At 47.8% G+C, this 25,168-nt stretch overlaps 2 protein-coding genes across 2 annotated transcripts; both read right to left on the minus strand.

Moving 5' to 3' along the window:
* Positions 1-12,485: 12,485 nt before the first annotated feature.
* LOC120850368 (zinc finger protein OZF) lies at positions 12,486-16,075 on the minus strand. The gene has a single exon (XM_040222847.2). It carries the CDS (start codon positions 15,916-15,918, stop codon positions 14,278-14,280), a length of 1,641 nt encoding a protein of 546 aa, XP_040078781.1. The 5' UTR covers positions 15,919-16,075; the 3' UTR covers positions 12,486-14,277.
* A 6,496-nt stretch (positions 16,076-22,571) lies between these two features.
* LOC121045611 lies at positions 22,572-24,196 on the minus strand. The gene is made up of 3 exons (XM_040498587.2): positions 23,391-24,196; positions 23,212-23,288; positions 22,572-22,753 (listed from the first exon to the last, which is right to left on the minus strand). Exons 1-3 carry the CDS (start codon positions 23,527-23,529, stop codon positions 22,628-22,630), a joined length of 342 nt encoding a protein of 113 aa, XP_040354521.1. The 5' UTR covers positions 23,530-24,196; the 3' UTR covers positions 22,572-22,627.
* Between the last annotated feature and the right edge of the window lie 972 nt (positions 24,197-25,168).

A 25,168-nucleotide genomic window follows, 5' to 3' on the forward strand; every position in this document is an offset into this window, starting at 1 on the left:
TTTATGCAAGGGGGAGGTTAATGGTAATGATAAGCTGTGCATTTAGCCAACAACAACTGATTGTAAACAAAGAAAACATGACAGGCGTGATGATGCATCAAAACCAACAGCTGGCCCTGCAACGAGTTCTCCCAACCTTGGAGCCTCGCCCATGCATGAAATCTCGGTGGTCCGTTCCAGCCTCGCTCTCAGTGCTATCGCGACAGTGGCACCACATGTGAGATTTTTGCCACTCCGGCCGGTGTGGCGACAAGCCAGCTCATTTTGATGCCGCCTGTACAAGAGCGAATCCAGCCAACGTGTTGAAAGCCCATTGAACAAGCTGACCTAGCAGAGACGATTGTTGCACCTTTAGCAACAAATACAAAAATCGCACAACCGAATATGCTTACTCTTTGGTCTCCCATCAGCAGGAGGATGGTAGGACTCTTTGATAAAAAATCACACTTCATTAATGTTACGCCCTCGCTAGCCCACACAAAAGCTGGTTACATTTTGAACAACATATTACTCTGATCATATCTAACAAAACTGATGTACACTGACTATTTACACCTCCACCCGCCCGCTAAATTTACCAGCCGTGTTTATTGTTTTTATCATGCCCTAGACTTGGAAGCAAGCCCTATAACACCTTCCATGTTAAGACCCGAAATCACAGCATGTGTGTGCTTACGCTAACTTCCTACCAGTCCAGACGAAAGATAGTTGCACTCTTAAAGGGGCCCTGCAAGGACTTTTTTTACTGGTTTTTAATTTGCACCGAACCTGAGCGCATTGAACGTAGTAACTCGAATTTCGCTTTATTTTAGAAGTTATAGGCAAATTAAAATTACAAAAACAAGCAAAAAATAACCTCCTTCATGACGTCCTTGGTCGCTTGAGTGGCCGTGAACTAGAGAAGGGGTAGCGAGCTCAGCGAGCGCTCACGGCTGCCGCACTCCGTTTTGACGGCTCAAGAGGACGCCACTAAAGCATGTTCTGGATATGAAGCGGGCAGCCAGGGTGGCTCGCAATACATGTGCTGCGCAATTAAACACCAATTCGGCATGACATTTCATTGGCCACAAACGACAGCAAACATACGGTAAAGATCAGTTCAGAACAAGAGCCACTTCGCGCTGCCATACCGCGCAACGGCCAAACCGCAAGCGAAACCTGCTTCGAAGGCCTTCAGAACGCTCGGAACCGGTTGTATCCTCGAGCCGGTATACAACCACAGCGCCGCCGCGTACATCCGGGACCTTTGTAACTCACTGCTCGTTCGTGCCTCATCCCACTACCCTTTTCTAGTATGCGCAGCCTTTTCCACTGCTTGGTGGCGGGTATGTCGACGGGTCATTTTTTGTTTCCGTACTTTATAAACTGCATTTGTTTCTTTTCTGATCTAAAATACTGAACAAAAGCTACTTTCATAAGTGATTGAAACAGTTGTCAAGATGTGGAAACCACAAAAAAGGTAGATGCTTAAATATGATTGCCGGGCCCCTTTAACAAACCACAAACTCTTACAATAGGTGAAGAATTCATTAGATGCCTCTGCCACAAGTGTTATGCACAGGCTTAAAGTCGCTGGTGCAAAAATGATTTCATAGAGATGCCCCTGTGCATTGTCTGTTTCATGACATTGGCTGAGGTGGGGGGAGGGGGCATACCATTTTGGATGGTAAGAGCGACAACCTCTTCTGTGACCCCACACAAACCCTTGCGAAGGAAAGCAGATAGCGCTATGACTTTGCTGCGTAACTTGAGGCAGGGGCTTGTAGAGAAGCAGAGAGTGAAGTGTCTTCCAATACCAGCTATGACACTACCGTAAAACACTGATAAGAAACTACAGCAAACAAAACCACATATAGGCATGACTTGCCAACATAAACCCGTGTACCGTAAAATCCTGAGCAAGCGCCCACTCAAAATTTCTAGACATTTCCTCAGAATTTAGGGATGGGTGCTTCATAGGTCATCAATATGCAAAAAATATGTGTCCAACATATGGAAGGTTACTTAAAGAAGGGGATGGACAACAATGACTTCCAATAGACAATATGCGAAATTGTTTGAACGCCTGGCAACACTCTGTGCGCTGCCATCTTTGTTGCGTCGAGATTTCTCTGCTGTTTGTCACTTTCATAGCGTTGTCGGTAGCAATTGCGGCCTACTGCTCATTCTCATCGCTCCTCATTCACACCTGCGAGCTAAGGGTTAGTATTGTTTGACGCCTTTCTTGCGCATGTACATGCTTATTGCCACACCGGTCGCTGGTTTCTCGCCGCAACCAACATGGCAGACATAAACTTCAGCTTGAAATTTGGCTTTGAGTGCCGGCAAAGGCGCGGGCACGGGCTTGGGCTTCTGGTTTTCGAAAGCGCTTTCTCTGCGCGAATGTTTGTGCGAGTAAAGAATTTTTCAGAACTACGCTTTTGCACCCTGGCCTTTGCCAGCACCGAAACCAACTAGTGAGACAGAGCATGCTCTTCGGCGCCTCACTAGATGGCACTATGCATTTCGCATATTGTCTATTGGCAAATGCATTTACTGACCCGAAGTTCACATATATAGGTGAAGGAGGGAAAAGGGGAAAGTGAAAGCTGCCACAGTGACAAGAGAAAAAAAAGTAATGTTTCACCCTCACCTCTTTTTCCTTCTCCTATATATGGTAACTTCAGGCCAATAAATGTTGTTGCAAGTTAGAAGTCATTGTTGTTGTCTGTCCCCTTCTCTGTGTTACCTTCCTTATGTTGGATACTGTTATCAAATCGCTTATTTTGTACTTAAAGGGGCCCTGCAATCATATTTAAGCGTCTACCTTTTTTGCGGTTTCTAAGTCTCTTGGAGTTCGGGCAAGCCAGCGGGCACGGGGAGAGTAACTAAATATCAGTGCGCCATATTTTAACCGGACGACGCGGAAACCTCCTTCGCCGACGGGAGCGACTCACAGTACCGAAAGCGCGCAAAATGTGACGTCTTTGGTCCTGGGCTTACTACTGGTCAGAGCCGCTAAAAGCTTCTTTTTAGTCGAAATACAAAATGTAAGTGGCGCGAACCATTTTAATTATTTATAAAAATAGTTTTTGTTCAGTATTTTAGGTCAGAAAAGAAACGAATGCAGTTTATAAAGTACGGAAACAAGAAATGACCTGTTGACATACCCGCCACCAAGCAGTGGCACCGACACGGAAAGGTCCCGGATGTACGAGGCGGCGCTGCGGTCGTATGGACAGGAGGATCCGACCGGCTCCGAGCGTTTCGAAGGCATTCGGCGAGAAGCTCTGTCTTGCGGTTTGGCTGTTTGGCGGTATTGCAGTGCGAAGTGGCTCCCATTCTGAACTGATCCTTACCCCATGTTGCTGTCATTTGTAGCCAATGAAGTGTCATGCCGAATTAGTGTTTAATCACGCAGCAAATGCAATGAGAGCCGCTCTGGCTGCCTGCTGCGTACAACCTATTCAGAACGTGCTTTGGTGGCGCCCTTGCGCTGTCGACACGGAGTGCGGCAGCCGTGAGCGCTCGCCGAGCTCACTACCCCTCCTTAGTTCACGGCCACTCAAGCAGCCAAGGACATCATAAGGAACGTTATTGTTTGCTTGTTTTTGTCATTTTAATTTTCCTATAACTATTAAAATAAAGTGCATTTTGATAAAAATAAAGTTTAACTAAGTTACTACATTCAGTGTGCTCAGGTTTGGTGCAAATTAAAAACCAGTAAAAAAGTCCTTGCAGGGCCCCTTTAACTTTGTACAAAAATATCCTTAGCCTATTTTGCAAATGTTGCAAAAAGTGGGGGTGGGGGGTTATTGTTGCATGGGCAGATTCTTAATATTTCACGGTAGGTAAAGAGAAAAAAAAAAAAAGTGTCTGTGAGAAGTTGAGGCAGCTATGGTCGGAGGTGACAACAGTGTTCTTGCCAATCTCCTGTTCAGTGTCCGGTTCCGTGGTACTTGACGTGAGGCACCCACTCTTGATGCGGAAGTGCAGATCATGTACCTGCTTGCTCCTCTTGGTGCCGGAGCCTTTGGAAGGGCTGCCGGCGGACACTGGACCTGCGCCTCTAGTGATGTCCGGTCGACACCTGGCAATCTCTGTGGGCTGCACCTTGATGCATCGCCCGTGCTTCCTGGCACTGCTGTAGGCCGCTTCCAAACCAGGTGCAAAGGAATCGCCTGCAGCTCCTTGTGCGCTTCATTTCTAACAGCACCTGCTCCAGGCAATGGTACCGCCACTGTTCTTATTGAATCTGCTGCAGTACGTCAGCAGCATCCTTTGAAAGAAAGTATCATGGTGTATCTTTTACTAACAACCCGTTCAGGACCAGCTAATATTCATCCTTTCTTTGTTCCTCATGTGTCACTACTTTCCTCTCCTTGCAAAGTTCCATCCTCTTTTTCAACTACTGCCTGTTAAAGAGACTGTAACAGATATGTAGATAGATAATTGACAGTTGCCAAGGTGCTGCAGAACAAAAACATTGTGCAAGTTTTAGCATGTACAGAGAATATCATCCCATGAGTCGACTATGCCACGCTTTCATACGATCCGAGGGCCGTTTTGAGGGGGTGCAGCAACCGCAGACGAGCCTGGAGGGGCCTCATCACGACCAGCATGTGTCAAAGGAACCAATTAGAAGTTCCTAATGGTGGCCGTGTAACCCATTAACATTCATACAATATTAACACAAAGTATGGTCTGTGACATATGAGCAGGGAAAGTAGGCAAAGTTTTTCCATTACCTTGTTGGGTTAGGAAGTTCCCAGTCCATGATCCATGACATATTCGTAGCTTGGAGGTAGCTTTCCAGCCACTGGTAAGTATCTCGGTCACTAGTGAGAGTGACGCGAAGCACGTCGATGTTGTCAATGCAGTTCTCGGTGTCTCATATCTGTCCACCTCGCACGTAAAAAATCTCAAAGTCCATCATCATCACAGGTAGAACAAATAACGGAATTCAGCTGCTGTAATGCAAAACCTTGCAATTTTCACGCCCTCGTGTCGGTAGGCACGAGTGTGTTCGCTGCTTGTAGCGCGCATGTTTAAATTTGCAAAAATAAAAATGCATGTGAGCTTATTAGTTGTAAAGGCTGAACTGCAAATTGTGCTAGAACTCGGATTGTATAATCTGTTTTCTTTAATTGAGAAGTTCTACTGAGGGGCGTCTGCTTTTTATAAATGGCGGGGCGTGCTGGCTGTAGCATGCAAGACTTTGCTGCGCAATCACGTAGAAATACAAGTTGAACAACATATTTAGACTTGCTTTGGTGTTGTATGATATGCTTTACTGGTGCGTTATCATAAATTATGAAACAATGCTTCCCACACTTGCGGGAACAGAATCTGCTCTAGAATCTGGTTAAATAATGCATACTCATCGATATCAGTAATGGTAACAACTATGAAAATAGCAAGAAATAGGAGGCGACATACCAACTCAAGGCGGCCAAACAAGAAAATCCCAAGTGAAGCCAAAAGTAGAGCTCGCGGTCGGTGGGAACGCCCCTGTGGAATTAGGGAAAGGACTCATTGTTTTTTAGTGTAACAGAACATGGTTTATTTCGAGTGAAAACTGATTTCAGTAAAGCAAGCGAAGGCACGTCCACCTTCGACCGTCGTTTGAACAAGAAGGGAGAAGTGGCCCCCAAGCGTGGGTAAAGAGGGGGGCTCGTCATTTATGACCCCGCGGTGGGGCGCGCTCTCCCTGCGGCTCCCCGTCCCTCTTCGCAGTTTCCTGAAAAGGGGCCGGTGCCTCAATCTCGGGTCGTCCTAGTCGTTTGCCGCCCTTTCTTCCCTGCTCGGGCATCTCCAAGTTCTCTTCTTTTTATTTTACAACACGTTCCCCCCAAAATGACAGCGTCATTTTTTTTTTTTTGTCCCGTTATGCGATCTCAAGAGGGTGCAATAACTGTACTATAGGTTTTTTGAGCGTTGACCCTCTGGGCATCTTGAGCAGGCATGATCATACTTTGCCGTCTCTTCCCGGAAACACCTGCTGGATCCTAGCGAGTCCCCACTGCTGTCGGGGTCGCAGGCCGTTGCGAAGAAGAACCAGATCACCCCCTTCCAGCAGTTTTTCTTGGCGTTGTTTCTGGCTTTGCACATTCCTCAGTTCCGCCATGTACTCTTGGCTCCATCGGCGCCAGAAGGCTTCCGTTGTCATCTGTCGGTGGGTCCAAAACCTGCGAAGGTTGGTGTGAACACCTTAGACATCTTTCCTCCCTATGCTTGGCTGCGTCGTCAGTCGTCTGCCCGTTAAAAAGAAAGACGGACAGAGTGGCACGGGCTCTTTGGGTTCAGCAGGGCAGGCAGCTGTTGCACGGTTTTTTCTTTGCAGAAGAAACAGCTATCAAGTTTCGTTCATTGATGCAGTAATGCTGCGGAGGATTGATAGCGTTCTTCAGGACTTCCCTTCTTCTCGTTTTTCTTCTCTGCCCTTAATCCACGTGGCTGTTGCCTCGTGCCTATAGCTTGTTGTGTAGCTAGGTTCCCGCGGTTCTGGACTTCGACTCTCAAAAAGGCAAGCAGTCGTGAGATTAGTGGCACGATACCTCGTTCAATGGTGCTTGTCTCCATCGGCCGTTCCCGAGAGTCCTCAAATCTCGTGGACATCCCACCAGCTGAAGCGTCCAGCGTCGACACGTCTGATGCCTGCTCGTTCACGATCGTTCTGTTAAAATTCAGCAAGATTTCTTTTGTCAGTGCACGGTAAACCATTGGAAACAGAGGAGCACCAAAGGTCTGATGCTTCTGTCCGAGTGCCTCCAGCCTTTGGAGATGGGAGATGATGGTGTCGTAGAGTCAACGGAGACCCCGGACGTCGTCGGCGTTTCGCACTGGCTGTAGATCTAGGAGCTTCTGCATGTGTGTCTGAACGAGGATGTCCTCATTTCTGAAGCGTTTCTTCAGCAGAAGCACCGCGTCCTCGTAGCACCGTGATGTGAGAGGCAAACCCCTGATGGCACTTGACGCCTCGCCGGTCACCGCAGCCCTGTGGTACCCGAACTTGTCGAAGGTATTACTTGCTCGAACTGCTCCCAGAACTCTTGCCAGGAGAAGCTTTTGCCGTCATACTTGTGCAGCTCGAGCTTCAGGTGCTTCACTCGACAGGCAGTCGTTGTCGCGTTTCCGTTGTTGTGCATCGCCGATGAATCCGAATTTTGTGGTGCCCTTGCTCGAACTTCCTTCAACTCTTCCTGAAGTGTTGCAATATAGGTGAGGACCTGATCATTGTATTCAATTGTTTACAAAGTTTTGCTCGGCTTCTTCCGGCACCAGTGGCTCGATGGCGGCGTCCACCTCGTTCAGTTGGGCTTGGAGGGCACCAAGCCTTACGGAAAAGATGCTGAGGTTCTTTTCGTTTTTCTCATTGCTTTTGATGTATGAATCAATTTCAGAAAGGAGTTTGGTCACCTGTGTTTGCAGGGCAGTTCGTTTCCCCTTGAGTTGTTCCATGGTCCGGAGCTCGTTGCCTCAGCCGTTGGCGAATCCAAGATGGCTCCTGCCTTCTTCTCGTTCGTCTTTTTCCCTTTTCTGTCGTTGGATGTTCTGCGTTGGAAGTCACGTCCTAATTTCCTTCATTCCCGGGTTTCGGCACCAACTTTTTAACAGTGTGGAATTAGGGAAAGGACTCATTGTTTTTTTAGTGTAACAGAACGTGGTTTATTTCTAGTGAAAACTGATTCAAGTAAAGCGAGCGAAGGCACGTTCACCTTCGACCGTCGGTCAAACAAGAAGGGAGAAGTGGCCCGCACAAAGCAAGGTCCAAGAGGGGGGCTCGTCATTTATGACCCCACAGTGGGGCGCGCTCTCCTTGCGGCTCCCCGTCCCTCTTCGCGGTTTCCTAGAAAGGGGCCGGTGCCTCGGTCTCGGCTCGTCCTCAAAGTCGTTTGCCACTCTTTCTTTCCTGCTCGGGCATCTCCAAGTTCTCTTCTTTTTATTTTACAACAGCCTCTAAAGGTGTCCTTTCTTGTCTATGGAAGTAGGAAGCTTCTGGAGGCGACATGAGGTTACCAGGGGTGAAGCCAGAAGCGTGGAGGGACACGCCCCCAATGATAACCAAAAACCAAGAGATGCTATTGGACAGCTGTTGAGCCAGCTCTCCTTTTCGTCCACAAGCGTCTCTTGGTTTTTGCTCATCGTTGGGGGCGTCGTGTCTCCTCCACAAGCTTCCTACCTCCATGCGAAACGGCGCTCTGTTGTTTGCAGACCAGTGGCGTCGCTGCGTTTCCATAGGAGCTAAGCCTTTTTCTTTCTTTACTTTTTCCTCAGGTAAAATCGCTCTTTGCAAATTTTACAAAAAAAATGCACCATCCGTGGGCAACGCTGCACAAAGTCGTAGAGCGATAGGTTAAGAAAGCGAATTTTCCGGTCGATTTAAAGAGCCTGGCGTCAGGGACGGCGCCAGGATCTTCATAATGGGGAGGCGGTGGGGAGGCCAACGAAATTGGGGGGGGGGGGGGGCTCCGAGGTGCCGTCGCCCACGGGCTTATCGAAGATAGCTTATGCGATGTGCTTTTTGAAAAGGGAAAGGAGGAGACACTAGAAGGAAGAGGGGGAGGGGTTATCACAGCAGTGACCTCTGCCCCCTGTGCTCATGACTCACAACCAGGTTTTGCTTCCCTTTCTGAGACAGTCCGGAATTCCCCATGACCTCGACTTTAACTAAGCTCCCCTTCGTTCACGTCTCCGATCTCCGCTGAAGATAAGCGCAACAGAGCGGAATGCGGAGAGAAAAGCCAGCAGGCGTCACAAAGGGGAGCTGCTTTTTCCAAAGCGCTTGATAGCTTACTCGCCCACGGTACGACTTCCAGTGGCTGGAAGTTACTAGAAAAAACAAATAAAAGGCATGAACGGCTCTAAAGTCTGGACACTCGTTACATTGGGTTTTCAAGCCGACGTCGTAGGCAATTATTTGTGTACAAAGCTGCTTCCACTTGGGGTGGCAGAAGAAATTTTAGGGGAGGCGCCCGCCACCCCTCGCCTTCCCTTGGAGCCGTCCCTGCCTGGCGTCTCCTTGTATCACCCTGTAGAATGCTTTCTTGCTGCACTTGTGAAGACAATTGTATCTGTTTTTGTATTTTATCCTCGCAGTACATGTATTGCAGTATTTGTGCTCCAGAATAGGTTTTCGAGTATATCTGACCAGCCCTGGCTATCTTTTTCCTGGTGGGCAGCTTCTATATAGCATACAGATGGTCTTCGTCCCAAATTCAGAGGCTAGAAGTATTCGATTTCATGTGGCAGACTACCTACCGAGCAAGTGCCCACTCAAAATTTTGAGATAGTCACAAACCATTGGGGGATGGGTGCTTGTTAGGTCATCATATTAACATGTATATATGTGTACTGTGCACATTTTTTTTTCTTTCTTTCAAATGTTATAAAATTTGGGGTTGGCCACTTGGAATGGGCAGACGCTCTAAGCACTAGAACAGCGACCACGATCATCATTCTTGACCCCAAGTACACATGGTTTAAACTTTCAATGTTATTTTACACTAATAGGTATGGGGATTGGTTAAACTAGTTGGTACGTGTCTGTTATATGCATTGGCTTGTGCAAAATACACAAACACACACAGGAAGGAATGGGGCTCTGACCGCTGTCTACAAACTAAGGTTTACTACTCCTTCCTCTTCATTCCTGTTTACTGGGACCACTAATAGTGTTCACTTTTTTGATGGCTACTTAAAAATGATTACCCCTCTCATTGGATTCATATGTGCAATGTTTGACAAGTAGTGAGCCTGCTTAAAAATAAGCAAGCACATTAGAAAAGAACCATGCCAGTGTGTAGTTTTACTTTTCCCACATCATTTTAACAGCAATCCATCGAGCTTGGCATGTTGTAAAATTGTGAGCCACCATTGTCGAGAAACATCACAGAAAACTTGGGCGATGTGACTTTCCTCCAAGACATTCCAGCTTGTCTCACTACCTGCCCCGCAGTTCCATGAATGTGACTTAGAACTCTTATGCCTTGGCACCCTACTCACTGGATCTGGCACCATCGGACTTTCATCTATTCCCTGCGCTCAAACAAGATCTGTAAAGACAGCCGCTCCAGCAAGGAAGCCGTCATAGACGCTGCACGTGAGTGGTGTGAGGACCAAGAGAAATTACTTTTTTCTCAGTGGGTGGGCTCCACTAGAAGTGCATAACACTCAAAGGAGACTTTGCAGAGAAATAATAAAGGGCCATTTGCATGTGACAGTCCCATCAAAAATAGGCTCACTACTTCTCAAGCTTCCCTTGCAGACAGGTTGTGTACCAATCTTTAACAACTTTCTACAGTACTAGCCCACAGTTCTTCGTTATGCTTCATATTTTTTGTTGGGCGTATTTGCGCGCCTTGTGTTGCACTGCCAGTGCTCGTGATGTAAACTTGCTTTCGTGCTTGCCTGCTCGCAAGTGCAATGTGCCTGAAATAAATGGATGGATTTCTAAAGTTGTGTGCAGGGAGTTTTGTTGTCGAGTCTGCTGCATATATAGTCGACCATGCTGATCATCTGAGAATGTCTTGCCTCGTATATTTTCCCTACTGGTTTCAGAAAAATTAGGCATTCCATGATTTGACTGCACATGGCCCAGTGGAGGTCATGCAGCCAGAAGTGTCAGTATTCTGTAGTGGAAATTTGGGTTGATGGAACCTCGCAAGTGGTTAACATCACCAAGTTTGGAAAAGAGGACAAACTGAGATGAGAGTGCTTATTTTTGTAGCTGCTGGAAACAGAAACGTCAATGGCAATGTGCCCAACATGTAGTGCATCTTTTTGCGGCTGCATTTTGAAACCCTGTTGCTGAAGCAAAGTTCACGCTGGCTGACCTCGGTTTCCCTTTATGTCTAGACTACCTATTCACCAATGCCAGGTGCCAGTTTGGCCAGCTTTTTGTAGTCGCAAAGAAAGATGGAGGTCAGGCAGGCAAAGCCAGCCCTCGCACCGGGGGGCTATGTTGCACGTTTTGGACTCCCAGGAGACTAGGGAGAAGGAAGTGACGTCAACGATGCTCGCTGGATGTTGATTGGTGTAGTCGCTGATGACAGTATCTGCAGAAGTTGCCAAGACACGTTCATTCACACCTACGTCACTTCCTTCTCCCTAGTCTTCTGGGAGTCCAAAACGTGCAACATAGCCCCACTGTGTCGAGCACAGGCTCCAAGTCACTCGGGCAAAACTATCCGAGGCTTGCGGACATGTGTGAATACAATCCTTTGAAGATATTCTGAGGTAAGCATAGCTAGGACAAATCTGACACCTGCTGTCTGCAGCATGCGTACGCATAACAGTGGGCATGTGGGCATATCACATTGCAGAGGCTAATTGGTAAGCACAGCGGGGACGACCCTTGACATCAACCAATTCGTTCACACACGTGCCCAGTCGTCGCTGCAGGTGAGGACGATGACAGTAGATGGCCAGTCGGCTTGTGGAATATTTTCTCACTGCCCGCTTCCTTCGCTAAATTTGTAACAATCGCTACGTCACTTCGCGTCACTCCACTGTGGGTGTACGAGTGCGTGCACGCTGCCCGCGGACATGCTTCAGCCCCTCGAGTGATCGCGCAAAAAAAAAAAAAGCACTGGTCGAAGCAGCTGCGTTCACGCTTTAGTACCGTTTCCAGTGGAGCACAAAAAAGCTGACATCGGGTATAGATCAATTTCGCCGCAGGGTTACAGGCTTGACAATGCACTTCTCCATTTCGACTAGCTGCGGGGAGCGCGATTGATTCTTGCAGAGGCGTGACAGTGTATATGCAAAGCACAATTCAGACGTGCACTCGCGGTCCAGATCACCGCTTGTGCTCCGTTGGCGTCTCATACGTACCTGGCGCGATTCCTGTTGAGGCCAGCAACGGGCGAATGATGTTACACCCGTGAATAATGCTGCCAAGCGGCGAGTTGGGCATCGCTGTAGGGCAGACTACACAACACCGCAGCGGCGCGTCGTTCGAATGAAATAAAACATTAGCTACACTGGACGTTTTAGCGAAAGCCAAACGAGCTGGGTTTATTTCCAGGCCGTAAATGACTTCGGAACGCTGGCAGCGGTCACGGGTCCTTAGGCCCAAACACACCCTTCCGCCCTGGAGTACGCGAACGTTACGGCAGAAAGCATAAAACGGCCGTAGCGTAGCTGCCCAGTCAGCATTGAGACCTGTGCGCGTATGTTATCCAGTTTCACACTAACGATACCTTCCAATATCTAGGACTGCACCAATGCACTTTTTCGACTGGGGCGTGGAGTACTCCAAAACAAAACGGCAGGGCGTCTGCTCGCGTCGGCGGTAGCGGGGGGGAGGGGGGCTGCACGCAGCTTAGAACAGCCCGTAGCGCGCGCGTACCACGTGACTGCGCCAGCCAATCGCGGTATTCTTCCCTCCTTCCTTTCCTCCTCTCCCTCCTTCTTTTCTCTCTCGCGGGGCTTTGCCGTGGGGGGTCTCACAATACGCTCCCCGGCCCGTCTTACCCTCGCCCTTCGTTCTTAGGTTGCAACGGACTATAGTAGCGGAATTTTTGTGCATTACAAAAAGCTGGGAAGCAAAAAATAAATCGAAACAAAGGGCCAATGAACGCATATAAGAATAAACTATGTGAACACGTTAAAAGCGAGCGAAAAGTAATCGACGAGATCAGATCACTATGGCACATGCCATTTCTAGCACTTGAGACATGGGAACTGGGACTCGTAGCCGGTTTCTTGCGGGCCGCGTCCCAGCGAGTCGCGGGCTGCATACGGCCCGCAGGCCACGTGTTTGAGAACCCTGCTTTACATGTTCTTCCTCAAATACAGAACCGCTTCAGCATCAATTTAATATGGACACCATTTTCAAGGACACACTGGGCAAATACATAAAATTTTGTCTTGTTATTATGGACGACTCACATTCTGGACAACTTTTGGACAAACAGAGGTGTTCATATTAACGAGTCATGACTGTACGTTCTTCAATGCAAAAAGTCTGCATATAATTGAAACTGACAAAGTTACATAAAATTGTCTTTACAGTTTTCATTCCTGAGGCAACTCCCACACAAATGCTTTGAACACTAAGTATTCAGGCAGGTCTAGTCCCTTTCTAGATAGGGGCCACCGAGATGTATCAGGCTGAGGTGGTTAGTGAAGGCTGTTTTCCATTTGCATTATTATTAAGGGATACTACAACGAAATTTCGCCGCTCATTTTTTCGAATCTTCGTTCAAAATGTTAAAAAAAGCAGCATCACATCGAACATACCAATATCTTGTTAAAAAAGTCACAAAAAGGAATTTTAAAACAAATTAAACGATTAGCAAAGAGCACCTGGTGGATGTCACTAACGCCTCGCTTGTAATGCCCATCTAGGAACCTTGACAGCTAGTGACAGAGGTTGTCTCGTCTCCGGCCACGACGAGAGAAGAGGGGCAGGAGGAACTCCCCTCTTCCCGAGAATGCCTTTCGTGTGTCGCAGAAGTCGCTATTGTCCCCCTACAAGATTACAGAAGATTAACCCGTCACTCAAAACTCATACAAAAGCAGCCGCTTCGGTGGCTGGAACGACTAGGCCATCCTCTCGACGTCAGCCTCGCCATAGCTTTGCTCGTCTTGAGACGACCTACGTCACGATTGCATTGGATGTCACGTGGTCTCCGCTGGGCCTTCTCCGAGCATTTGCCAGAGTGGGCCAATAATAACTAAAAATACAGCCCCCAGGCTCAAAATACAAATCTGCGATTGTCATTTACGGATATTGTGGATCATACTCAACCTATTTTTGAACACGACGGGAATATTTCAAATTTCGTTGAAGTATCCCTTTAAAGGTAATGCATTACTATAAATCCACCTCCTCTCCTCACACAACTTCTAGTGGCTAGGAAGCAGCACTGTAAAGAAAGCACAAACAGTGCGAAGACACTAAAAGAGTAAAAGGCGACAAACACCAGTGCTGTTTGTCCTCTTTGGCTGTCCGTGTCTGTGCTCTTTTTACTTCAAATGATGAACCAATTGGCCCAATCGTATATGTTATGTAAAGAAAGCCTTGTGCAAACTGCCAACAAAGGCAAGCAATTGTCTGTGTTCGTATGGCTGACCAGACTCGGAGCGAAACTCGGACTGCTGCTATTTGCAAATTCCACGGCCAATTTCTTGTAAAAATTCTGCTCGGCCCAGCAGACCTGGACAAGTCATAGGACATACCATTTCTAGTGTCTCCTGCATTTGAATGCATAGTGTCAAGTTCTTACACGCACGAGACGTGAAGCATTGCTTGAACTTCTCTTTCAGTATTGTGCATTCGAAAATGGCAGGTCACCTTTTCACTTTGACTAAAGGCTTTGAGACACTGCTCACATTTGTGAGATCTTCGCCCATGTGCGTTTGGATGTGGCGGGTCAGCTTCAGCTTCTCACTAAAGGCCTGGGGACACTGCTTGCATTTGTAAGGTCCTTCGCCTGCGTGCGTTCGAATATGCAGTGTCAGATTTTCTCTACGGCTAAAGGCTTGGGGACATAGGTCACATTTGTAAGGTCTCTCGCCTGTGTGACTTCGAATGTGGCGGATAAGCTTCTGGCTGTCACTAAAGGCTTGGAGACACTGCTCGCATTTGTAAGGTCTCTCGCCAGTGTGCGTTCGAATGTGGCGGGTCAGCTTTGAATTCTCACTAAAGGCTTGGGGACATAGCTCACATTTGTAAGGTCTTTCACCCGTGTGTTTTCGAATGTGGCGGACCAGGCTCCCACGCGCACAAAATGCTTGCGGACATTGTTCGCATTTGTAAGGTTTTTCGCCTGTGTGCATTCGAAGGTGGATGGTCAGCCTCAGGCTCCGGCTAAAGGCTTGAGGACACTGCTTGCATTTGTAAGGTCTTTCGCCTGTGTGCGTTCGAATGTGTAGTTTCAGATCTTCTCTAGAGATAAAGGCTTGGGGACATAGCTCACACTTGTAAGGTCTCTCACCTGTGTGAGTTCGAATGTGGCGAGTCAGCTTCTGGCTGTCACTAAAGGCTAGGGGACACTGCTCGCATTTGTAAGGTCTCTCACCAGTGTGCGTTCGAATGTGGCGGGTCAGCTTGGCATTCTCACTAAAGGCTTGGAGACATAGCCCACACTTGTAAGGTTTTTCGCCTGTGTGTTTTCGAATGTGACGGATCAGGTTTCCAAGCCTATTAAATGCTTGTGGACATCGTTCGCATTTGTAATGTCTCTCGTCCGTGTGCGTTTGAACGTGGCTGGTCAGCTTCAGGCTCCGACTAAGGGCTTGGGGACACTGCTTGCATCTGCAAGGTCTCTTGCCTGTGTGCGTTCTAATGTGTCGTGTCAGATTTCCTCTATGGCTAAAGGCTTGGGTACATATCTCGCATTTGTAAGGCCTCTCACCGGTGTGACTTCGAATGTGGCAAGTCAGCTTCTGAGTGTCGCTAAAAGCTAGGGGACACTGCTCGCATTTGTAAGGTCTCTCGCCTGTGTGTGTCCGACTGTGGCGGGTCAGCTTTGCGTTGTCCCTAAAGGCCTGGGGACATAGCTCACATTTGAAAAGTTTTTTGCTCGTCTGGTCTTGTATATGAGACCTCAGGCAATTACACAGAGAAAGAGTTTGCAGGCATTCCTGGCATTTGGGAGGTTTTTTACCAGTGTGGGCTTGAATGCGATTGACCAATGGACTATTTTTCCAGAATGCTGCTGGGCCTAGTTGACACCCAAAATTTCTTTCTGGCTTGTGAATCTCAGCGTGGCATCTCAAATCTTCTTCCTTGGAAAAAAACTCGAAGCAGTACTGGCACTTGAGTTGTTCATCACCGTGGTCAACCAGATGAGTGAGGATTCCACGCTGATCCCTGGTGACATGGGTGCAGAAACAGCAATTGAAGAGAATGCCTGTCGTGGGCTCTGATAGGCAGCTGATCTCCTTCGGGCATGTATCTCCCTCACCTACGCAAGCAAACATGACCATCTCTATTATAAAAGACAAAATAGACCGACTTTCCCTTTTTCGACATTATTGCGACACAGAATTTATAAAATGAAACCTATTGTGTGTTACACTAAGGCAGGGGTCGGCAATGTGCAGCCCCCATGCGAAGCAGTTCCATGCAGCCCCCGGCCCGATATCAGAAAAATACCCCCCCCCCCCCCCCCCCCCTTGCTGCTTCTTCACACAGGCTCAACGAACACACGGTAGTTTTCACTTTGAATGGGGTTAGACAAGAACAAGGAGCACTTTGAATTGGCACTGTCCGGCACAAAGTATCTTCACATTCTTTGTGCCTTTCTTTGCCTGTCTGCGAGTGGATTGGAAAGGTGTACCACTGACAGCTTACATATGAACACTGAAGTACCGTACTTGCATGAGTATTACGCAAGTTTTTTTTTTCTCGAAATTATGTGCTCCGAAACATACCTCGCGTTATATTCAGAATTGAGCTCGGCCATGAGGCACTTGAGCAGGGAGAAAGCCTGCCCTCCGACTGAATGCAGAAGATTAAGTGCAAAAAAAAAAAAGGGGTGTGGGGAGCAAAGTTACTAGGCAGGAATACACCAACTCATGTTTACAAACAAACTGGAGCGCCCCTAGCGGACGCCACCGGCGCCGCGCATGCGCGATGGGGGTGTGGGCAAGAAGCTCGCCGTCGCCCATAAACCATTGGAATGCGACGCTGTCGGCGTCGGTGTGAGTCCCCCTGCCCTATTTCACGTTTGAATTGTTGATTCTACGTCTTCCTGGGCAATGTCTGACTACTTGAGCGGCGTCAGCGAAATTATTGAGGCTCGTTACACCGCAAAACTTTGCGTGAATAATATGACATGTGGCGATTGATTCCGCATGGACACCGCCGTATGTACGCTACAGCCTAATTCGTATGATGAGATTTCGTTCTCAATTTTCAGTCACGACGCCGCTCGGGCCGCAAAAGTGTGAACCGTAGCTGAGATGGTCGAAGTTGATACTGAAAATCGCAAGCCAAATCGGACCAAGTGAAGTAGGCATAACAACTCTGTGATGGTCACTGGTAACAATGATCAACATCTCCTTGTATCTACTGTTTACATCGAGCCTGCTTACCAACCTTCAAACTTTAGTCTTTTGAGGCCTGCACTTACTTCTTACCGCAAGTACTGCGCCAACATTTGGTCTACAGGCCGTCGTCGTCTAAGAAAGCAGACGACAAGCAGAAACGTTTGAAAGAGCAGACGACAGTTCGAACGATCCGGCCACCGTTTGAAATTGAAGACGCACTGAACGTAGTCCGCACGTGGTTCGCACAACTTGACGGTTTTATGGCGTTCATGTTGGAACAAAACAAATAAATCTCATGACCACAAGTATCCGTGAATTCAAACCAAAGTGCTTCCCGCCCAAGCAATCGTAGTCCGACGGCGTCTGCTTTTCCCTTTTCACGGAACATATTGAGATTCTCGGACAAGCCGAGCACGTGAAAACTGACATTCAAACCTTTCTCGACACTTTTGGTACGGCCCCAGCTGCGGCGTTTTGACGAGAAGGCAGGTTTTTGTCTGGTTCCTTTCAAGACAACGCAGGAATACACGTCTGGCATGGGGACTTCTGCCCACAGAACCAGACCGGAAGTGCAACCGACGCGCTACCACCGCGCCGTGACGTAACAGAGATGACTTCATGTATAGGAAACATTGAAAACATTCTGTCACCATCATGTTTGTACAATGCATGTGGCCGGCACAACGCGCCACACCAAAGTGAGGTACACTGGCCAGTTCAAGCCGAGCCAAGCCAAGTGGAGACACAAGTTAAGACCGCTGGCCGTGTTTGTGCAATCATGAAACACAAGGTGTTTGTTTATACAGAGGGGCCGCAGCAAGGGTGAGACCGACCGTGTATTGCTTCCGACAGTCTTCGTTTTGCCTGTGGATTTTTTTAGTTTCTGCTCAAGAGTTCTGCCTTATGACTGCTAAGGCCCATTCATACACTTGCGACTCCTTAAAACCAAGTGCCTTGAAAGATCTTAAAATTTCTTAGAATGAGAGAACAGACTGGCACGCTGGTGCTATCTACGGCATGCAGTGACCTTGGAACTGCATTTCACAATAGCAAAGGTTTTGCGGAATATCAGAGGTCAAATGTGCATAATATCTATAAGAAATGGTTGTTTATAACGTTGACAAAAGTTTTTCGATCCAAGAAAGAAAGAATGATGCGCAAGAGAAATAGAAAATATGTGGGACCGCCATGTTTCCACTGCTACCCCATAGGCGGCGCCAGTGTGTCCTCTCGTTGTAAGAGATATTAAAGGAGCCCTGCAACGAATTTTTGCGGTTTTTTAATTTGCACTGAACCTGAGCGCACTGAACGTAGTAACTTAAGTGAACTTTTTATTTTCACGAAATTCGCTTTATTTTAAAAGTTATAAACATATATTAAAATTACAAAAACAGGCACAAAATAACCTCCTTCATGACGTCCTTGGTCCTCTGTCCCCCCTTTTCCCTCGCCGGAGGGTTCCCCTTGCCGCGGTGACTAAGGAATGTGGGGGGGAGGGGAAGATGGAGAAAGGAGGTGAGGCCGAGGACAAATACCATGTAAGCCAATACTGGCAACTCCCGCGGATCACGGGCGAAAAGTGATCGCAGCACCCCTGCCGAGCTCGGAGTCTTCTCCACAACAGATTGGTTTTGCCCATCTCCGTGCGAGAGGACAAATAGAAAAAGAAGTGTCACGGGTATTCACCGTTTTGAATGTTCAGCTTGTAGGGCGCAATTTTCGGGCTCTCCTGAAGAAAACACTCTGTCAGAACTTACGTAAGTCGGGCAAAACACGAAGGTACCTTTGCCCTGTTTCTTGAAAAAGGGCAATGTAAAAAAATTTCAGAACATAGCTACCTCTCAACTTTACTGTTCTTATCAATCAATTCGTTTTGTTGTTGCAATTGCAATTTCTCATGAATGTATTGCTTAAAACCGTTTCGTCCAATAGTCGAGCTGGCTAATCCCGATCGTCTCCGGATGAGGAGCAAAAGGCAATTTCGAACTACGTACCTTACTGCAATATTAGTATGCTCTGGAAGAAGTCGACTGTGCACAAGCAAATCTAACGCTATTACTGAAACTAATAAAAAAGAAAAAAAAAAGCACTTGTTGGATGGTTGTGCACCTCCTACCATTTTTCAAAGTCTACTTTCTTTTTATGCTTGAGGCGATGCCACACCACCGCGATCTTTCTTCCTCCTGCGTTTATGTTTTTTGTTTGCTTTTTTCTTTCCTGTGTTTACTTGAAGTTCGCATATTTTCCTTGCAGGAAAATATGCGAACTGACGCCTCAACAGACGATTATGACAACTCCACGGAGATCGCTGAAAACTTTACGGACGACAGGCCAGATGCAGTGTGAGCTAAACTACGCTATTCCTTTCCCCTATTTTGTTCTTACTTCCTAACAACACCGCCCGCGAAAGAAAATAAACAAGCAAATAATGCGCAAGTGAAAAAAAAAAAGAAGAAAAAAAAAGAGCACTTTTTTTTCTTTTTTAATAGTTTTTTCATTGCTTTCGCTTTGTTTGTTGCTGCCCCAACACCTACGGCGAGCACCACCTGCTAATTTTCAATGCTCCTACCAATGCCACGTGCGATCGTCGTTGTGGAAGGAGGTCTTTGCTGGGTTATTTGTATCTTTGTATCGTCTGCTAACTTTTTTGTTTCATTTGCCGTTGTTCGCGACTGTTCCCCCATTTCTTTTTATTTTCGTCTGGGATAAGGACTCCAACTTTTCTGCAAAGTTCTGAAAGTGTTTGCAGGGTCATTTTTCTCATTACTTTTTGTTTTTGTAATGCCGCAGAGGCTGGTGCGCTTGCTCTGGTAAGTTTAACATGTTGTTTGAGCAGTTTTAATAACCACCTATTCAGGTAAGAAATTGTGACAATGCAGTTTGTAACGTATAAACAGTAACCTCTTACAACATAAATCGAGTAGCTAAACACTTTTTTTTGTTTTGCTTCCCAGATGCGCTTCAAATGCGTTTCATACATTGAGTGGCGTTTGAGACTGCTAAATAAACTGCTCTATCTTCGTTTCTGCAGGCGTTGTTATCTATTTGTCGCTGTAGTTGCGATCAGCGGATTCCGCTTTGCAAGCGGACTGACCGTAGTGACTAAACGGGGCACGCAAAGCTTGAGGACGTCGTGGAGCCTATACTTTTCCATTGCATCGCCTGCTTTTGTAGACTCCGAGTCCGCTAGAGGCGCCACTGTCACGTTCGCCGCCACTCCCATAGGTTTTCGGAAGAGTTTCCAGCATTGGCGGAGCTACCCGGGAACGGAACAGCTTTCTCCCCTCGGCTGACGTTAAAGGAGCAGTGCAACGGTTTTAATGTTGAAAGAATTGGCAGTTTGCATTTTTCATATTGTTCATACAAGCCCAAGTGACCAAAAACGAGTCACTTTTCCCAAAAAGCGGCTATTCTGTTGCGTAATCGCAAGGGAAAAAACTAATTATTTGCCCATCTGCAGCCGGCGGTGGTGGCTACGGGAACTAAAATGACGGCGTCTCTGGGGGATACGTGGAAGTCAACAAACCCTGTCCCCCTCCGCTGCAACACTCGCCGTCAGCCCCGTCACGAACCGTCCTTTGTGTTTATTGCTCGCCGCGACCTTCACGAGGCTAATCCTTTGAAAGTCGACAATCGCGGAGGAAGCGGCTGGAGTCTCTGAAGAGAGGGCCCAAGGGGAAACCACGTGAACCCCCAGACACGTCACTCGAAAGTCGGCGTGGAGAGTTGAGAGGCACTTCGACCTTCAATTTGTTTCATTTTTTTAAAATAAGAACTAGTGCTCGCAAGAAAATGCGGCTTTCGGTTTTTCGTTTCATAGGTTGCGCAGATTAATTTCCGCAATTAATTGGCCAAAGTCTGAAAATCGTTGCACTGCCCCTTTAAGAACCAAAAACGTCACGATTTCGTTCCATGCTCTGCGCGTTCGACACCATGGGGCAGCTCTTCCAAAGGGGGAAGAGGTTTCCAAGTCGTCCGGATAAAATATGACGCACTGATATTCAGTTACTCCCTCTGTGCCCGCAGCGTTGCCCGAATTACAAGAGACGTGGAAACCTAAAAAAAGGTAGACGCGTAAATTGGATTGCATTGCCCAAGGCACTCGGTCTTCAGAAGTCACAAATGTGTGAACGGTTAAAGGCCGACCAACAAGCAGAAAGAAGCAAACTTTCCCTCAATTCCATTTGAGAAAGAGGGAGACCCTCCTCCTCTCTACTGGGAGTAGTTCAGAGATCCGCTCCTGTGTGGAGAGGAGGGGAAACGTGGGCGAGTGGAAATGGAGAGAAGGAAACTGGGAACCGGTTTTTTCCCTGGTAGAAGACGATTCTGTAGGTCGGACTTTAAGGTGAGGAAGATTGTCCCAATTTTGAAGAATGGCAACAAGTACTCCCCTTGGAACTTTCGTCCCATCTCCCTAACAATTGGCTTGTGCAAAGTAATGGAGCGTATCATAAGTGACTAATCCATCAGATCACCGATTATCCAAGATGACCTCATCCACATCCTAGCACGGTGTGGAACATGGCAGATGTCCCTCAACGTCCAAAAGTGCAAGACTGTCCTTTACTTGTGGCTCTAAACCTTCAAATTTCTTCTATTCACTGAACAGCGTTAACTTGTAAAACATTAATTTTATAAATATCTTGCTTTCATTTGATTTTTTCTGAGTCACTCATATCAGTCATACATCTCCCCTGTTAGTTGCTCTTTAGGTGATTTGAAGCGCAACTTGAAAAGGACCACTCCTCATTTAAAAATGCTTGCTTACTCATCCTTTATCCACCCAAGACTTGAATACGGATCTGCCATCTGGTACGTACCTCCATCAAGCCTACCTCATGAATAACATTAAAACGGCTCAGCATTGAGTGTTTAATTTTATTTATCCGGATTGTTCTTCTTTTACAACCATCACATCTCTTCGAACCCCTGTCAGGCTCCCACTCCTCTCCCAATGTTGCAAACTTGCAAGGCTATCTCTTCTTCACAAATTTTCCTCCAGCCCGTGTCTCAGACACGGGCTGGAGTACATAAATCCTCGAGAATGCCGCCATTATCGTACTGGCCATAATCTCGATGTAAGACTCCTGATGTCAAAAACCGTCATATTTCAAAACTCCTTTTTTTTTTTTTCACGTACTGCCATTGATTGGAACGGTCAATCTGGCCTTTTGATTTAATGTGCAATACTGATATTTATTGCACTTTGGGTGGCTAGGAACGTGCAGCGTGTGCCATAGTAACAGTGGTGGATTTAGAGGAAAGTGGGGAGGGGCGTGATTTTTTCTTCTTCTCTCCTCCTCCTCCTCCTCCTCTCTTCTCCCCCCCCCCCCCCCCCCCCTTGAATTCCACATCTGTCCAGTTTTTAACTGAGTGCTTGTGGTCTTTCTTCTTCTGTTTTGATACATGTGAACTGTACTTCTGTTTTCGCAAAAATGTACCCCCCTTGCTATTCCTCTGGCGATGCGGGGTAACTTCAAATAAATAAATCTGCCAAAACTTAGGGCGGGAAGGCATGTTTTCCCATACACCTGACACGCTAACCCCTCCTCCCTCCCCGTCCCCCTTTTCCCTCCCTCCCTCTGAGAGCACCTGCATCCACTCCTGGTAATACAAGAAACTGCGAACTAATGCTCGATAACCCTTAATCCACACCTTTGGTGCCGGTGTACACCGAAAGGTCATTCCGGTTGGTGCGCTTGACAAGGTCCTTCTCCAGCACTCCCGCCAGCTCCAGGACGCGCCTCTCCTGCTCCAACTTGTTCGTGAACTGAAACAAATCGGCCGCGATAGTTTCGGTTTCCGGCGTTTTGGCAGCGCGTTTGAAGTCAGGTGACCATATTCCTTAGGGTAAAAAACGGGAGGCTCTGGTTTAAAGGCCGATACACACATCGCGCTTTCCAGTTTTGCTCGCCTCCTCCTTTACTAATTTTCTCCACTTTTTACCTTGCCCCAACTTAGCTCCCCTCGCAGCTTAGAAAAGGGGAAATCTTAAGAGGATTATCTTCCCTGCAGGAAACCGAGGTTGTACGTCGGCCTTTAAAAGGGGGGGGGGGGGGGGGGGGGGGGTACAAAAGTGAACTATGAGCACACTGTTCCGGAGTCGGACAAGTAACTTTCGTCGTTAGTTTTACACACTGTTTCATTGTTTTAATACGGGACTGTCCTGTCCAAAAACGGGACGTCTGGTCACCCTAGCTTGAAGGGAATGCAGAAATGTGGACGCACCTCTCCGTCCGGCAGAAAAACGTCCGAGCTGCCGTCGTAGTCGGAGAAGTTGTTTTCGAACGCCCGTTCAGTCATGCCTAGAAATTTTCCAAGCAGATCGGCAAGAGGACATCGGTTCGTTGACGTCTTCGATTATGTCGAGCTTGGAATCTTGCGTGCAAATCACTCATCTGTCTCACCTTTACGCAGCTTGTTATGACGCGAAAGAAGCATTTGTTCGACCAGCGGACCAGCGGACCAGCGTTCGGCGGTTCGGCCAGTTCGGCTACTACACACTACACGTACGACTGGCTTGGTGGCTTGGTCTGGCTCGGTCATATGGCTTGGTCGCTTCGTTGGCTTGTTTCGGTATCCGAGCACGTCGACGGCACCCGTACCGGGCCGTGTATTCGGAGGGGGGCCTTTACCGGCACACAGAGGCTCTGCTGGTACCTACATAGAGTATCGCTGGTATTGCGTTTCTTTTCCTTGCTGGATCCGACCTTTAGAGGGAAAGCGACCTTGCACGCGCAGTTTGAGACGAATCGTATTTCTCGCTTTGCGCTAAAATCTAACGAACTGCTGCGAAATACACGCCCTACACTAAAATCTAACGAACTGCAAGGTTCTTTGACCATTGAACGTTGTGTATCCACCAGGTACAGTATAATCGCGTAGTTTTATAACGCGAGCAATGTTTTAAAACACGATTCCAAACCGGAAAGCAGACGACACGGAGAACGATCGCCTAGCTCGCGTCTGCTGCGCTCGTGGAGTGCTACGCGACCGGCGCACCCGGTCCGGACACCTCGAAGTCGGACCAGCAACAACGAGCAGCTACGGCTGCGAGGGGGCGACCACGGTGGGGGCGACGTTTTCATCGGCTACCATGTTCCACCGAGGGCATAGAGAGAAACAGGCGACACGATTGAACGTCGGCATGTTCTCTGCTACGCCACATCCGCGCCTCCGATCTCCTGCACAAGCGACGGTAGCTTTCCGCAGTGAGCCCTGCATGCAACACGGCGCGCGTTGCACTCTGGGATCTAGTTGGCCACGGTGGAGGGTGGCATGGTTTCGGTTTCGATCGACACGTCGACCAAAGATTACACACAGAGAGTGGACTATGACACGCCAAAAATAAAATATGAGATAACTATACTGCTAGAATCCACTGTATATTCTTATACTTCTACTAAATTTGTAATAAAAATGGCGCGATAGTTTCGTGGATAAATCGACTTATATGCGGGCCCCTAGAGGCTTGCTACGTAGCCAGCCTCCAGCGCGGTATCTCGTTGCACGCACTCAGACTTGGCTCTCTTGGCGTCTCGAACCTCAGGTTCCTCGTTTACCTTCCACGTTTCGAGCTTGCGTTCCGTGACGATTACGTCTACGGCATCGCTCGCCTTGTCAAAGTGTTCGACATTGATCGCATCAGCGATGAGAGTGATTGCTATCAAGAGATGTTGGAAGCTGTTCATTTTGACTGCGAACCGCTGGCGATCAGCTCCAGCTGCGCGAAACACATGTACGACGAAACCGTCCGATCCGACGTCCGACCGCGCAATACGACGGTCGAAGGCGAGGGTTTTCAACGCTCTCCGATGCTACGAAAACCCTCTCCCCCCAAGGTCATTCCGGCAGTCCGCACGTCGGATCGGACGGTTTCGTCGTACATGTGTTTCGCCGTGGTCACCGTCGTTCGGGAATATTGTGCGGGCGCATGCAGGGTGGAGGGTCAACGGGGGTGGGGGGGAGAGCGAGAATAACGTTCCGGTCAGTGTTGCCAACTCAAAAATTGAAAACCCGCAGTCAGAATCCCGATAACCGCTAAAAAACCGCTAAATTCAAAACACAGCGCAAAACAATTTTTTAGACTTTTTTTTTTTTGTTTTAATTCTTGACAGAGGTATAATAACAGTAAAGATCATATCAATGGCATCTGAAAGGAAGCTTTCCTTTTGTTTTGACTAGA

Source organism: Ixodes scapularis, unplaced genomic scaffold (genome assembly GCF_016920785.2).
Source record: "Ixodes scapularis isolate PalLabHiFi unplaced genomic scaffold, ASM1692078v2 ptg000317l_1__unscaffolded, whole genome shotgun sequence".
Classification (NCBI taxonomy): domain Eukaryota; kingdom Metazoa; phylum Arthropoda; class Arachnida; order Ixodida; family Ixodidae; genus Ixodes; species Ixodes scapularis.

What these genes read in the sequence shown, in the direction of transcription:
- LOC121045611 (XM_040498587.2), bottom strand. Translation starts at nt 23,529, where the DNA reads ATGACCGAGCCAGACCAAGCCACCAAGCCAGTCGTACGTGTAGTGTGT. An exon ending in TCATAACAAGCTGCGTAAAG is followed by an intron (nt 23,289 to 23,390) that starts GTGAGACAGATG and finishes GAAAATTTCTAG; the next exon opens with GCATGACTGAACGGGCGTTC. An exon ending in TTTTTCTGCCGGACGGAGAG is followed by an intron (nt 22,754 to 23,211) that starts GTGCGTCCACAT and finishes GATTTGTTTCAG; the next exon opens with TTCACGAACAAGTTGGAGCA.
- LOC120850368 (XM_040222847.2), bottom strand. Translation starts at nt 15,918, where the DNA reads ATGGTCATGTTTGCTTGCGTAGGTGAGGGAGATACATGCCCGAAGGAG.